This window comes from Pseudorca crassidens, chromosome 12, assembly GCF_039906515.1.
Source record: "Pseudorca crassidens isolate mPseCra1 chromosome 12, mPseCra1.hap1, whole genome shotgun sequence".
Classification (NCBI taxonomy): Eukaryota; Metazoa; Chordata; class Mammalia; order Artiodactyla; family Delphinidae; genus Pseudorca; species Pseudorca crassidens.
In genome coordinates, this window is record NC_090307.1 from 26,930,672 (window position 1) to 26,946,348 (window position 15,677).

At 34.4% G+C, this 15,677-nt stretch overlaps 1 protein-coding gene across 9 annotated transcripts in view; it reads left to right on the plus strand.

Annotated features, from left to right (window-relative positions):
- Window positions 1-15,677, plus strand: part of PIAS2 (protein inhibitor of activated STAT 2) — a 95,876-nt gene that overhangs the window by 46,195 nt on the left and 34,004 nt on the right. For all 9 annotated transcript variants that reach the window (XR_010933044.1, XM_067699181.1, XM_067699185.1 and 6 more), the window contains 4 exons: window positions 3,078-3,212; window positions 5,434-5,539; window positions 6,962-7,035; window positions 13,210-13,370. Coding sequence is in view for 8 of the 9 variants with exons in the window: in XM_067699181.1 (XP_067555282.1) it covers window positions 3,078-3,212; window positions 5,434-5,539; window positions 6,962-7,035; window positions 13,210-13,370 (476 nt within the window). In the remaining variant the exon portion in view is untranslated. The remainder of the gene's footprint in view (window positions 1-3,077; window positions 3,213-5,433; window positions 5,540-6,961; window positions 7,036-13,209; window positions 13,371-15,677) is intronic.

The window sequence follows — 15,677 nt, forward strand, 5'->3', positions numbered from 1 at the left end:
TAGGTATATCTTTTATTGAAGTGTTAGGTTGAGACTGATGAAAAAATCTTTCAATGGCTCTCCAGCAGCCTTTATTTAGAAAGCTTTAGATTTACTCCAAAGGTCTCCTGTCAGATGAACTTAATTTTATTTTTGCTTTAGATATGGAAAATTGTTAGAAATACGTGAAGCCTCAGCTTTTACGGTTGACCCTTGAACAACATGGGTTTGAACTGCTCGGGTCCAAATACTGCGTTATTTTCAGTAGTGAATACTAAAGTATTGCATGTGCCTCAGGTACAGAGGAACTGAATATTCAGAGGGCTGACTGTAAGTTATACTTGGATTTTCAACTGTGTGGTGGGTGAGTGCCTGAGCCCCCAAGTTGTTTAAGGGTCAACTGTATATCCTGTTCTCAATAATCAGGTAACCGATGGTTGGCTGGAGGTGATACTGTTGGTCAGAGGAGAATATAAGTATACAGATAACTCAGAATTACCAATGAAATTAAACTAGTCATGTGGGGGTAGAGAATAGATTTAAAATGTTTCGGTCAATAATACTAGTACCATATTTGGTTTTGAATTTACTGACACCTCATTCTTATATGCTCGTTTATTCTCCTCCCTTCTATTGCTCTCTTCTGTCAAATTAACTAACAACATTGTTGCTGGGTTTCTCAAATTCCAATTTACAGAGTTTACTGTCTAACTAGTTCATGAGTTTTTATCATTTTGGCACACCCTGTGCCATTATTTTTATTTGGTTAACATACTAGTGGACATACCAGAAGACAGACTAGTCTTTCAGGCCCCAAACAGGCAAAACAAAGGTTTCATTCACAATTACCCAGATATTGGTGTTGATATTTCTTGTGTGTGTTGCTCATTGAACCAATTTCCTAGTCTTTATAAGAGGACTTTCTTATGAGTTTGCTTCTTTGTTTTATTTCACTTGAACAACTTTAGATGGGCATAATCCTCCTCTACACACACACACACACGCGCGCGCGCACACACACACACGCACGCACACACACAATTTCCCTTTTCCATAGTGTAACGAAAGTTATTTACGTTCTTCTCTTTGTCTTCTATTCCTCTGCTCAGACAGTTCTCAATGATTTTCAAAGTCTTGTTGCACGTTGTAGATTACACGTTATCATGGGAATTCACACTTAATAATTACTATCCGGGCTTCCCTGGTGGCGCAGTGGTTGAGAGTCTGCCTGCCGATGCATGGGACACGGGTTCGTGCCCCGGTCTGGGAAGATCCCATGTGCCGCGGAGCGGCTGGGCCCGTGAGCCATGGCTGCTGAGCCTGCGCGTCCAGAGCCTGTGCTCCACAACGGGAGAGGCCACAACAGTGAGAGGCCCGCGTACCGCAAAAAAAAAAAAAAAATTACTATCCTACCTCCTACAAGGCAGCGAAAGGTGTTCCCTAGTGTGAAAGACTGTTTTCCTGGGCTCTGCCGTGTGATGCCACCAAAACTGTATCTCATTGTTACCAAGGTGCATATTTTTGACATCTTTAAAATCTAGAGGTGTCTTAACAGTTTCTGATGATCAGGTGGCAGCTGTAATGTATTGTTGTTGCCTGCACTTGTACAACCCTGATGTTATTATTCCCATGGCATGACTGGTTAACTGCCCTTTATCGGTTTTTCAGTCAACAAATGACTTGGGAACATTTCGAGGAAGGTTCGTGAATCCTGGCTGTTATTTGAAATTTTTGTTCTCTTAATATCCAGGGTGTGTCAGCATTAACACTTGTAGTTAGTCTAAGGGTGTCAGTGACTTGCAAGGAAATCTGAGAGATATTTGTGGAGTAGAATATAATTTTAAGAAGTTTTTTTTTTTTTTTTTTGCGGTACGCGGGCCTCTCACTGCTGTGGCCTCTCCTGTTGCGGAGCACAGGCTCCGGACGCGCAGGCTCAGCGGCCCTGGCTCACGGGCCCAGCCGCTCCGCGGCATGTGGGATCTTCCCGAACCGGGGCTCGAACCCGTGTCCCCTGCCTTGGCAGGCGGACTCTCAACCACTGCGCCACCAGGGAAGCCCTTAAGAATTATTTTTATCTTGAGCTCTTGGTGGCATATAGGAGAGTATCATGTGGAAAACATGCATTGATGACAGTGAGAAAACGATTCAAGAGATTCTTCTGTATATCCTAAAGGAATATGTTAGCCAGTTCATTTTGCTTATGTTTTCTTGATATGTATGCAGGAAAAAAAGTACATTAGGTTGTATCATTAACTTACTGTTTTTTCCTTCTCAGTGGTACATAAATTACATCATTGGCATCTTAGATTCAATGAAATATGGTGTGTGCCTTTCAATATGTAGATGTTTTCGCAGCTAAGAAATTTTAATTTTCTAAAAAATGTATTGGTTTTGAAAATCAGAAACTGAAAAGTCCTGTGGTAATTGAGAATTGGATGTACTGTGAAATCAAAAGTGAGACTGTTTACTATTTAAAACAAACACTTAATTACTAGAAAAAATAGAAAAATATATAAGTAGCGATTTTATTATAGCCGTCAAGCTAATTCAATGCCAATTGAAATATTGGTTATTCTTCTTTGTTAACGTGACCTGGTTTTAAAGATGGCAATCTCTGTTCTACTCGGAGAGAAGACAGTGGAGAGCTTTTTTATCACTCAGAAGATTTTAATAATTCCTTTGAAATTCACTGATTTGCTTTTTTTTTTAATTTCCAGAGTTCGTTTTCCCTCTCTCGCCCCTAGTATTTGAATGAATTAGAGCTCCTAAGATGAATCAGTGTAAAGAGGTGCAACTTTATTGTTTAAAAAAAGGAAAAAAATTCATAGTCAATATGGCAAGATCTCAGCATCTTTAATTTTAATGGAACATGGATTTTTTGTTGTATTTTTCTGGATTTGTGAAATATTTTGTAACATTTTTAAAAGGTCATTTTCCTCTTTTGGATTGGTGACTTTAGGGTGAGGACTATGTGATTTCCAGGATAAAATAAAAGTAATTAAGTGTGACTGAAATTAGGCAAGATACTGTGCTCGTCTTGGAGAAAATGTTTGCTCCTCTACAGAGAATTTAAAATTATTTTTCTTTCTTGGTTATAGGGCTATGCACCACCACCTAAAAATGGGATTGAGCAGAAGCGCCCTGGACGCCCTTTGAATATTACATCTTTAGTTAGATTATCCTCAGCTGTGCCAAACCAGATTTCCATTTCTTGGGCGTCAGAAATTGGAAAGGTAAAGATTCTTTTCTCTGGGTAGCATGAAAGTGTTCCCACTAGGTGTTGATTTACTTTGTTTTTTTCTTAGGCTACTAGCTCCAGCTCATTCAGTTTTCTGTTTGTAACCCCAAAAAGCAGTAATTTTCAGTTCAGGGTAGAGATGTAGAGATTTTCAAGGTTAAAACTTTAAGGTTTCCTGAGTATCATCTCTTTATTTTCTTAGAAAGGAAGTAAGTATCATTACAGTATTTCTTAAGTTAATGGTTAATCACAATTGTGTTTAAGTAGTATTTTAAGAAACTGGGAATTTGGGGTAATTTTTGAAGAGGAACAAAGAAATCTTTCTCAGGCTTTGGAGAAGATTAACATTTGGTTAAATGTACTCATGTTGTGATTAGAAATAATCTGTTCCAGCCTTTATATGAATAGCTGATACTTCAAATAACATGTGGGCATCCATATGAAAATATTTACTTAGATTTATATTACTTCCTCTGTATTTTTAGGTTGATGAACCTGGGTTTCTGCTGATGCTTAGTCTCAAAATGCATTTTGTCAATTATGAGATACTGATTAATACAACAAGGGATTTCCATTTTAGAACTGCTTGTTTATAGAACTGAAATAATAGAATAGCAAGAGATTTCAGTTAACTTCTGAGCATCAGCTTTAATGTTGCTGTTTCATAGAAATAAAGGATAGTATTCCTATTTGTGGATGGAGAAGTTGAGTCATGTTTGTAGCCAGAATCATTTGGTTTTACCACCAAGGTAATTGCAGAGCTGGATATAAAGAATATTTTTGTATTGACTGTACAGACATTAGGATCTCTTTAATGATTGTTCTCTTGAGCTCTCATTTCTGAATTTTTACTCTAACTTTTTTATCATAAGACACTGATCCCTAATATTTTTTATTTGTGTGAACTGAATGTACAGTGGTAAAGCACTGGATAAGGATTTGGGAAATCTTGGTTTAGTCCCAAGTTGGCAAATTGTTTGATTTTGGCCAAATTGATTAATTCCCTGAGGCCTGCTTATTATAAAGAATAAATAAAATCTCGAGAATGGGTGTTATATGCAAATATAAGGGACATTGTTAACTGAGCAAGTATTAATGCTTTAAAGCTTAGTGAGAGGAATTTGAACAGAAGAGTAGTATATCTTTTTGAAATTATTATGAACTTACAGATTTTTTGAGTAAAAGATTGCAGACATTGAAGGCCTGACAGGTGTGGGTTTTTTTTGGTCATATAATGGGAAAAATATTCTTTCCTTGTAATTATAATGATTAATTGACTTAAATTTGCACACTATAGTGGGTATTCAGATATTTGCAAGGACTGTTACAGGACATTAAAAGTGATATTTAAAGTATTTGGTTTGGCAACTATTAAAAGTATTTTGTTTATTGTAGAATTGATTGAATGAATGAATGTAATGAAATGATAAAGTAGGTTTTTAGCATTTAGGTAAAATTGTATATCATCTCTTCGTAGCTTTATAAATAGCTAATGAAATTTCCTTTGTGCCAGATCTAAGAGAATATGGGATTGGATGCTATTATTTTCTGGCCTTGTCTTTTTGATTTTTATAGTTTCTTCATGTGTCTTATATACTGTAGTAGCTTCCCCTTCCCTAGTAAAATGCCCGTTTGGGAACAGGAATTAATTGTCAAATTTTTTTCTCAAAAGAAAGCTGATTTGGGGTTCATATGAGTGATTTGCCTAAGGCCATGTAGCAAGTGTCTGCCAGAATTAGAACTGTGGAACTCTGTATGCGAAGTGTTAATTTAGACCACAGGTGTTTGAACTTTGTTTCTGCAGTGGATCTCATTTTTCAATGAATATATTATGAGAGCCCCATTACATAAAAACAGAAAATTCTAGTTAGAAGTGGGCATGGGAGAGTGCATTTTCATTTATACCATGGTGGCCCCTAAAGCACCAGTTTTGCTAAGTTAGAAACACAGTTTGAAAACCACTGATCTGAGCCATTTTATCTTTCACATAGATGTTTTAAAGTTATAAGTGATTGAGAAATATCTCAGTCACTGAGATGATGAAGTGTTCATCTTCCCTAAAGTAGCTGAGTTGATTTTGTTCCCTTCCCAGTCATTGACTGTCCTGTGGAAGTTATTTTGAATGTTATTTTTAGAAACCAGAGCTTCTTAGACAAGTGTTTTATGTAAGTAGACTATTATCTCTCATCTTTAATACAGATTATCTTTCTTTGTAGAATTACTCCATGTCTGTATATCTTGTACGACAGCTCACATCAGCCATGTTATTACAGAGATTAAAAATGAAAGGTATTAGAAACCCTGATCATTCCAGAGCACTAAGTAAGTAATGTTTGTAAGACTGAGCATATGAGATGCTTTAAATGGAAATTTAAAAAGCTTCACATATATCTCCATACAGGAACAATTTGGGAACAATTATTAGAAACCTAAAATGAATTATGAATTAAAAATACTCTAAGAATGGAGCCCTATGAATTGAAAAGCCCTTCTCTTAGAAACGACTCCCAAGAGGATTAATTTTAAATCTCAGCTAATCTGATTTTTCACCTTTTCATAAGTTATTTAGGTAAATGTCAGGTTGATGGCAGTTTTGATGCCTACGTTGACTTGAGAGTAGGAATGCAAGTCTTCAAGACCTGCGGTGTGTAGTGTGATGTACATTTAAAAACTTCTAACTAAAAAAGGTCTTTTTGCAAAAGAAATGTTGATATCCATCAACAATAATATTTGCCTTCTGAGATGTTTTATTTTGTACTTTGCTTTCATACTGTATAATAATAGGTAGAGAAAAAAAAGTCTTAACCCAAACTGTAAATAATTCAGTTCAGTAATTGAAGTTAATTGAACAGGACATTTTTTGGGGGAGAAAGAGAATATTTTTCTCCCAGTTCATATCACTGAATGAACCAGAAAGGAGAAGAGGATCTATAGGTTGAAAAGGGACCCAAGTAGGGCTGTTGAAATGGTATTTTGTTTCTTATACTCAAGCCATTTCTCATTTCAGACAGTACAGTATTGATCTTCCTGCATAGAGCTGAAAGCCATGGAAGCTCTTCCATAGTTTTTTTTTACCCCACTCAGGTTCCACTGTCTCTACTTACAGTCCTGTTCTCGCTATTGTGGTGTTGAGAATTAGGCATCTGAAGGTGGTGTATGTCTTCATTAGCTTGTATAGATAGACAATAACTTGTATACATTACATGATGATTAAGATCACAGACATTCCCACATCCATAGTAGTTTTCAGTAGTTAAAGGAAGTATAAGAATATTTTACCTTTTCTGTTTACAAATTTAACAATTGTTGGAAATTACCAGTACTCCCAAATTAAAACAGTCATGAATGTGTTTTAGAAAAGCATTGAAGCTCAGAGGATAGCTGCCTTCCAAGTTCCTTTCCTAATTGTTGTATTGTTCTTAAGTCTTAAACAGCTTTCTGCTTTGAAACTCTTCCTCACCTGCAATTTTACTTTTAAAAAGAAAATTTAAAAATTCAATTAAACATGTCATCTAGAGTTTGTAAGTTTGTAATTCTTTAACCTAATACTGGAAGTATGGTTGTGTTTTTAGTACATTAATACTTAACATTTTGTTTGTTTTGTTTTGTTTTTGTAGTTTCTTGATCTGTTTGAAGTGTTTGGCAAACTTTATATAAGATGATATATATATTTCTATAATTCTATTCATATGTCACAATTAATTTTTTAAACTGTGTTTTTATTATTGATTTTCCCTCCTAAAGTTAAAGAAAAACTTACTGCGGATCCTGATAGTGAAATTGCTACCACTAGCCTTCGGGTGTCCTTGATGTGCCCTGTAAGTAAAGCAACAAAACATTCTGGGGCATCTTACTTTTTATAAATTACTAATTTTCCTATAAAAGTAAGTATGTGAATGAATGGTATATTATGGAATTTTGAACTTTTTTCGTTTTCCCATTCGGGGATCTTCATGGTTAAGCATTATAATTCCAAAGAATGCAAACATTCTTCAGGCAATGACTAAGCAAGAAGAGATGTAAAGGGATATTGCATCAAAGAGGAAAGAGAGTTTTAGGTTCAGAATAATCTGTCACAGTTAATTATCGATAATCCACAGCTAATACTGAACATATCTAGAGAGTTGGCTCCTTTTATCAATATAAACGGTATTGAAAAATAACAGTAAAGTTATTAGGACCTAATAAATGCTAGTTGATAGGCGAGGTCAGGAATAGTGGATGAAGGCTTCTTTAAAATCACTACTCTTGGAGGGGACCCTTTGCAGATGAGAGGAACTTTATGAGAAAAGTATGGAATTAGGAATTTATAATATAATTGCCGGGGGGAGGCATTTGGTGACCAGCTACCATTGTGAGAAACATACAGTTTTTTAAATGGAAAGAGAATTGTGTCAGAGAAGGGAATAATTTGTTAAGTTCCTATTATGTGCTCCTTATATTGTCTAATTAGCAAGCCTGTATGGAATTGTTCCCATTTTCAGATGAGGAACCTGAGACTGAAAGGGGTTGGCTAACCCAAATCACACAGTTAGTTTGTAGTAGAACAAGGATTTAAATTTTGGTCTTCTGACATTATTCCAGTTCTCTTATAAGACAGTGTACCATATTGCCACATTGGACCAAAAATATAAATATCCTGATTATAAGTCTACCTCTCTATTTGGGAAAGCAGATATCTTTCTTTCTAAAGCTTTATTATCTATTATCATTAACTTTAACTTACCTTTATTGGAAAGGGATAGACTTAACATGAAATTGGGATTGCTTCGAAATCGGAAACGTGTGTTTATGAAACACAGGGAAGGTCTGCAGGAGGACATTAATACCCTGTGGTGGTGGCAGGGGCCCTAGAGGGGCTTGGGACCTCCTCTACTCACAAGCTGGGCATGAGTTCATTTGAGTTCATTTCTTCACAGTACCTTTTCCTCCTTCTCATGTTAAGATTGATATTAAATTGGAACACATGAAATTGCCATTTTGTTCATCAAAAACAATTTGGATATTGGAAGTTTCTTATGATTTAACTCTAGTATATTCAGCAAATGTTCATTGCCGGCTATATTCTAAGCACAACCACTATTTGGGAAGGGAACTCACGTCACCTTTTTGTTTTAGTATGTCAGACTATTCTATCAGGAAGAAAGCGCTTCTACACAATTTACCTAAGGAGTTGTACAGTTTGCACAGTTCCATTTTCTGTAAGTCTTACTGTCTTGGAACTGGTTTTTAATTTTTTTTTCCATTTTTTCCTTCAAACACTGTGCTGTTCTACATGACAACAACCAAAACAAAACAATAACCAAACTATTGGATTCTTGGACATTCAAAATAGTGAAAGTGGTATATTGGCATCGTCAGGATTTCTTCTATATAAGAATAGGGAATAGTTCCTTTCACATGTGTCAATTTTAATAAAACTGACAGTTTTAAGAAAACTAACATTTCAATGATTTGAAGAAATGAAGTAACAAGATTCTGTTTTAAGTTCATTAAATGTTTTCTTTCTCTGCTTACAAGTGAAAACAGATCTGTTTCTGAGACTATCTTTTGAGCTTTCCTCAGTATTCATCCTACCTGATTTTTTCAGAGCACTTTCTAAGAAAAGAGTGAATGGTACTCTTCAGACTATACTAGTGTTAACCTCACATTGGGTTGCTAACTATAGGATGTGATCTATGTTATCAGAAAACCAAACAGGTGTTTTGATCAAATTTAACAGAGATGACAGAAGTTAGATGATGAAAGTAGTTTTAGAGGCAGAGATAATACTAGTATCAGTTGAAGATAGCAGAATGGAGGGAGTGTATCCAGCTGACTGTGGAAATAACACAGGATCTGGGGTGGTGATGGGAAACGGTGAAGAAAAAAAGGATCATAGGCGTTTGGAAGGATAAGTGGTGAACCATGAGTTAATTAGGCAAAAATGAGAGAAAATGATAGCTTAAGGTTGTGGAAGAAATGTTCTATTTCACAGTATGGTTTGTAAAGTGATTTGAAGTAGACATGAATCTGGATAGTGAGAGCACAGTTCAAAACCTCTGTCGTTAGGACCTAAGGAAGGTAATTTTACAACAGCTGTTAAAGAGGGATCTGATTGAGTGTGTATAATTAAATTTTTGAACACAGTATCTGAATTTTACATAGGAGTTCCATCTTAGTGATATTAGCTAGTGAATTTTGGACTGTCCTGCAGAGGTAGGCTAGGTGGGTGCCCCAGGATAGAAAAGAAAAACAGGTTTGATTTTATGTCTTGTTTGATTCTGACTCAAGATTTTTTAAAAAAAGGTACCGCTTCTACAAATAGTTTGGAACCACTGATTTGAGCCATTTTTGCTTATACCTACTCTTTCTTTAGACAGATACTAATTAGTCTATAATGAAGTAAAAATCAATTTGGATACTACCTGCTTAATATTTGATTAATAAAAAAGCTGCATTACGGTGTTAGATACCATTTTATTCATAAAATCAATACATTTCAAAACAGTGCCATCATCTGACTAAATAGAATTCAGCACATTCAAATCTTTTTTTATTAACATTACATAATCAGTATTAGGAAATCGGTCAGATTTTGCCAGTTAGTAATAAATGCTTTTTTAACTTGGGAAATGTTCATTAGCTCTTGTAAGACACTAGAGTAGCATTAAATTTAGGATCAGCAACTTTTGTAGTCCTGAATGTTTTTGTTTCTTTATGCTGTGGAAATTCTAAAGCAGTTACAGGAGAGATGAGAATGGCATAGAAGAGGAAGAAAAAGGAAAAAGCAGCAGATTGCAAATTGTGGCCCAAGGGTACCTGGGGATCCCGGAGACTCTTTGAAGAGGTCCAGAAAGTCAAAACTATTTATTATAATACTAGGACACAGTTTGTCCCTTTCTTGCTCTCATTCTGTCATGAGTAGACAGTGATATTTGATAGGGGTTACCTGACAGGGGCTGATGTCATTACTCTGATGGCTGATGGAATGTGTACTTGTGTATTCTTGTGTTTTAAAAATGTCTCTTAATTTCTAATACAATAAATATTGGTAAATACAACTTACATACATATAAGCTCTTGGAGGTTCTCAATTTTGAAGAGTGTAAAGGGATTCTGAAGCCAAAAGTTTGAGATCTGGTTGCCTAAAAAAACCGTAGTAGGTTGAGTTAGATAGAACATTATTTTAAAGAAACAAATCCAAAAAATTGACAAATAATGCCTACTTTATTATACAGTTGTTCAAATAAACAAAAGAGAAAATTTTAAATTACTAAAACCTATTCAGAAGTAACATTTTAAATAATATGATATCTTTCTTTCTAGATTTAACTCTGTTTATAATCATATGTATGTTTATTGGAAAAAACTGTATTGTGCTATATATACTGTTCAGTGGTTTACTGTCTTTAAATTAATGGTATATCTTAAATATATTAATATGTCTAGATCTAATTTTAACCACTCTAGGTATTTTGTTGAATTGGTATGGTACAGCTTATTTTTTTCACCTGTTTTTAGTGATTATTTGGGTTGTTTACAAACATGGATTATGTAAAAAAACAATGATGGAAAATTCCTAAATAAAACACTAGCCAGTAGAATCCAGTACTCTTTTTCAAGGCTAATATGTGATAACAAAGGGATGCCTCTTAGGAATGCAAGTATAGTTTTATATCAGAAAATCTGTTGAAATTATCTATAATAATAATTGAAAAGAAAAATTCTCTGATCATCTCATTAGGTGCTAAATAGATATTTAGTCAACATCCATTCCTATAGAACAAAAACTCTTAGCAAAGTAGGAAATGGTAGATAAGTAAAACCAAAAACTACCACCATGTATAATGTAAAACTAGGAACGTCTTTATGAAATTGAAAAATACTTGGATTTGTGTTATAGCTCTAGCAACTGCATCTTAGTGATTGTATTGTTTTTAGCCTCTTGTAGCCTCAGCATCTTCATTTCAGAAGTAGATATATAGATACTAGTCCTTTTGGAGTCATGGGGTTGTTATGAGAATTGTATGAAATTTACATAAACGTCTTTAGCATGCTGTAAGGTTCTACATTACTTAAGGGATAATTTGTTATTAAAGGAAGGGAAAATATAGAGGGAAATATCATAGAAGAGAAATTGCCTCACATTCTTTTCTCACTTTTTTTCCATCTTAAATAGTTAAATTGTGCTGCATACTTGCATGAATCACTGTAACTTCCAAAATCTCTTTTAGAATCCTAGACACTTAGAGGTAGTATGGACTCTGGAGTTAGAGCATCTGTATTCAAATATTGACTCTGCCACTTTCTAACTTTGTAATGTTAGTCAATTTAGTTAGCTTCTTTTTGCCTATTTCCTCATTATAAAATGGGGATGATAATATATATCAACTGTATAGTGTAGTTGTTAGGTTAAAATGTAAAGTGTCACGAAGATTAATGTAAAGTATTCAACATGATACCTTAACATGGAGGTACAACTATATAAGCATTAGTTACTGCTATAATGATGAGTTGGATAATTATTTTCTTTTTAAATTATAAAATAACCAAATGTTCATTTTAGCAGAAAGAAATTACAGATAAACCAAAAGAAAAAAAAAAAAGGAAAATTCTAAAAATCCTACCCCTCAGGCAGAGTTAACAGTGTTATAGTTTAGCTGTGACTTCTTCTAGACTTTATAGTGCAAATAAAGAAGTCTTTCCTTCTTCCTTTTCTTTCTCTTTGACCCTTACCCACTTTCTCCATTCATTCTACCATCTGGCTGACAAATACTGAGCATAGGCTGCGTGCTTGGTACTGTGTTGTGACACTTGGATTACACTGGTGAACAGTGACATAGACCTTGTGGGGCTTAGAGTGTAGTCGGAGAAACAGATTTTCTATCAGAACAAGAGAGCTGGTTATAAACTGAGATCTTTTCTATAAAGGGAGTATACAGGGAGATTCAAAAGGCTCTACAGAAAAACTTGATCTGATCTAATCTGGATGCTGTATATGTCTTGATGTTGGTATTCCTCTACCAACTGGAATAAGAATTGAACAGAGTACTAGGTTATAAGAGTATATTGAAACATCAACGTATGCGCTTATACAAAAGTGAAAAAAAGTATATAAAAATGTATTTGCAATTCATATCACATACATGAGGCTGATTAATATAGGTAACCAAAGATAAATAACCAAGTGGAAAATGAGAAAAGGTATAGACAGGTATAGACAGTTCTTGGAAACACAAATGACCCTTAGAAGTAAAAAAAAAAAAAAAAAGAAAAAAAAGCAGCAGCAGCAGTTCAACTTCACTTATAATAAGAGAAGTGTATTCCAAAACTACAATGGGGTACTTTTCACCTATCAGATTGGCAGCGGTCAAAGGATTCAATAGCGCTATATTGACAAGGTCAAGGGGAACCAAGCACATTAATACATGTATATGTGTAAATCAGTAGGTAACCTCTGTGGAAGATAGTTTGTCATTGTGACAAAAATCATACACTTTTTCTTTGACTCAAAAAGTTTACTTTTAGAAATTTATCCCATAGCTATTTATTGCAGTATTATTTGTCGTGATGAGATTGGAGACAGTTTAAATGTAAGTACAGAATTGTGTGAATTGCACACCACCGTATCTGGGAATATGTTTTTTAAAATACACATTTGATTATGCATAGAACATCTGTGAAAGGACATGCAAGAGATGGATAACAGTGGTTCTCTCTAAATAGGGGAAGAGATGAGAAAGAGACATGTTTTCATTGTATATATATCTTTTCCTACCTGTGAATTTACAAGTTTTACCTACTTTCAGAAAGTGAGATGGTCTTTTAAAAATTATAAGTCCTTCAGTGAATACAAATAAAATATATAGCAATCTTGATGGAAATAAATACTGGTTTTAGTTTCTTTTTCATTTTGTTAGTCTCGTATGACTTCTTCACATTTTTATGACTTTTGAGGCTTTGTTCTCTTTTCTGAAATGATTTCCCATGTTGTCTTCCCTGTCCTATAGTTAGGAAAAATGAGGCTGACAATCCCATGCCGTGCAGTGACTTGTACACATCTACAGTGCTTTGATGCTGCCCTTTATCTGCAAATGAATGAGAAGAAGCCCACCTGGATTTGTCCTGTGTGTGACAAAAAAGCTGCCTATGAAAGTCTAATTTTAGATGGGTAAGTGTATCCCAACATAATAATTCTACTTAATCTTATTTCTAAACTGTAGTTAGTGGCCCTTTTATCTTTATAATATTCTTTGTGTTGGGGACAAGAGGGTGAGTAGTTTCCTTTTATTTTTGCTTTTCATGATCATATTTCATTGTCCATAGGAAAGGGTAAAATCCACTTAGTGATGTCATTTTGCTTACCTAGAACTTCTTGAAGAGCAACCAGGTCTGTGTAAAACCGCAGAGCAAGTGGTAGGGTAGATAGAGTTGTGTTATGCAGCTGTTAAGTTTAAAACTAGAATTCACTTCCAGGTTTTTCTGACTCTGGAGCCCAAACTCTTAAGTATTATCTCTCATGTCATATTGCATATGTCAGAATTAAGGAAAATGATATAAACTAATTATTAGTAAATGAGGTACCCTTTTTTTCCTGTAACACTGTTTAAAAAAATTGCTTATATCATCCATGCACCCTTATTAACATTTAGGAAATACAGTTAATGAAAAGATTAAAATAAAATCATCAACATCCCACCCTATGGTGATGATTTTGTTATTGATGTATTAAAAAGATTGAAATCACTCTTTGCATAATGATGTGTATATACATCATGATTTTCACTCTGTAGAGTGAAAAATATCCTAGATCTTTAAAGATACTTCAGCATTTTTTTCAGTTTGAAAAGAGTATTACTGTAGAGAGGAATGAGACAATGAAGAGTGATGGGACTTTTCTCTCTGTAAACTTTTACTTTTTAACTTACTTTGAAATAATTTCAAACTTAGCAAGAAGTTGCACAGTAGCACAATGTGTTAGTTGTTAACATTCTGCCATATTTGTTTTGTCACATTCCCTTTTAATGTGTAGGTATTTTTGGTGTGTGCATGTGTGTATATAGAGAGAAAGAGATTACTATTTTCAGAAACCTTTTGAACCATTTGAGAATTAAGTTGCATATGTCATGTCCCTTTGCCCATTAATATTTTAGGGTATGTTTCCTAGATACTTGATGTTCCACTGTGGGTACATTACTAATCATTTAAGCGGTTTTTTTGGTTTGTTTGCTTGTTTGTTTTCTTTCCTCTTGGGTTGGCCAAAAAGTTCCATAAGATCTTACGGAAAAACCCAAACGAACTTTTTGGCCAACCCAATATTATAGCCTACATGGTTGCCACTCTTTCTGTTTTACCTTGTGATATGAACATTTTTGAAGCTTTTGTTTGCTCGTTTAGACAGGGTTTTTTCCCTTAAGCTCTTAGAAATTGAAATGCTGAATAAAAGAGAATATATAATTTTAAGACTTTTACTATTTATTACCAAGATGCCTCCCAGGAGGAGTAAACGATTTTACGCTCCTAGTTGTCATTTCACTCTCCTGCCAGTAGTGTATTGGAAGCCCACTTCTCAGTCTTCTTACCAAGCTTATCATATTAAATCTTATTTTTAAAATGCCTTTACTAGTTTTCTAGTTGAAAAGATGTCTTATTGTTTTGATTTTTATTTATTGTAAGAATTATCAGTTATCAATAATTATCAATTATTATCTTCATCCTTATATTGGTTGTTATAATACTTTTTATGAATTGTCACTTAATGTTTTTTTTCCTTTGTGGTTCATCTTTTTCTTACTGACTTATAAATGCTCATTATATACTGAGGATATTAATTTCTCTGTTTACATGTGCTAAATATATTTTCCCAGTTTGCCTTCTGATTGTATTGTGACATTTTTCTCATTCAGAAACTTTAAATTTTTATTCCATCAAGTCTGTCTCTTCATTTTGGTTTTTCTGTCTTTAATGTGTTTTAGAAAGTCCCAGAGATTTTATATGAGCATTCACTTGTTTTTTTGTCAGGTACTTTTAAGATTTCATTTTTTTTTCCCCTTCCATTCATGCCGTTCTTTATTTCATCATGCATTCCTTCACGAATTCATTCAATATAATACTTATTAAATACTGGCTGTGTGTCAGATACTAGATCTAAAATGGTAAACAGAGCACTTCCAGAGTGGGAGACAGTAAAGAACTGCATATTGTGTTAAGCGCTATGAAGGTAAAGAATGGAACTATGTGAAAAAATTGGGGATAGGGGAGAAACTTTAGGGTAGCGAATAGGTGATCCCATTACTCCACCCTTCCACCTGAAGGTTGGTCAGTAATCTCACCAACACTTAATGAGTAATCTCTCCCATGGGCTTAAGACACTGCCTCCATCATTTAAAACATTTTTTGTACTCAAGTGTCATTTCTGAACTGGTATTTGTGCCATTGATCAAAGTATTGGCCAGTACAAAACTATTTTAATTATTGG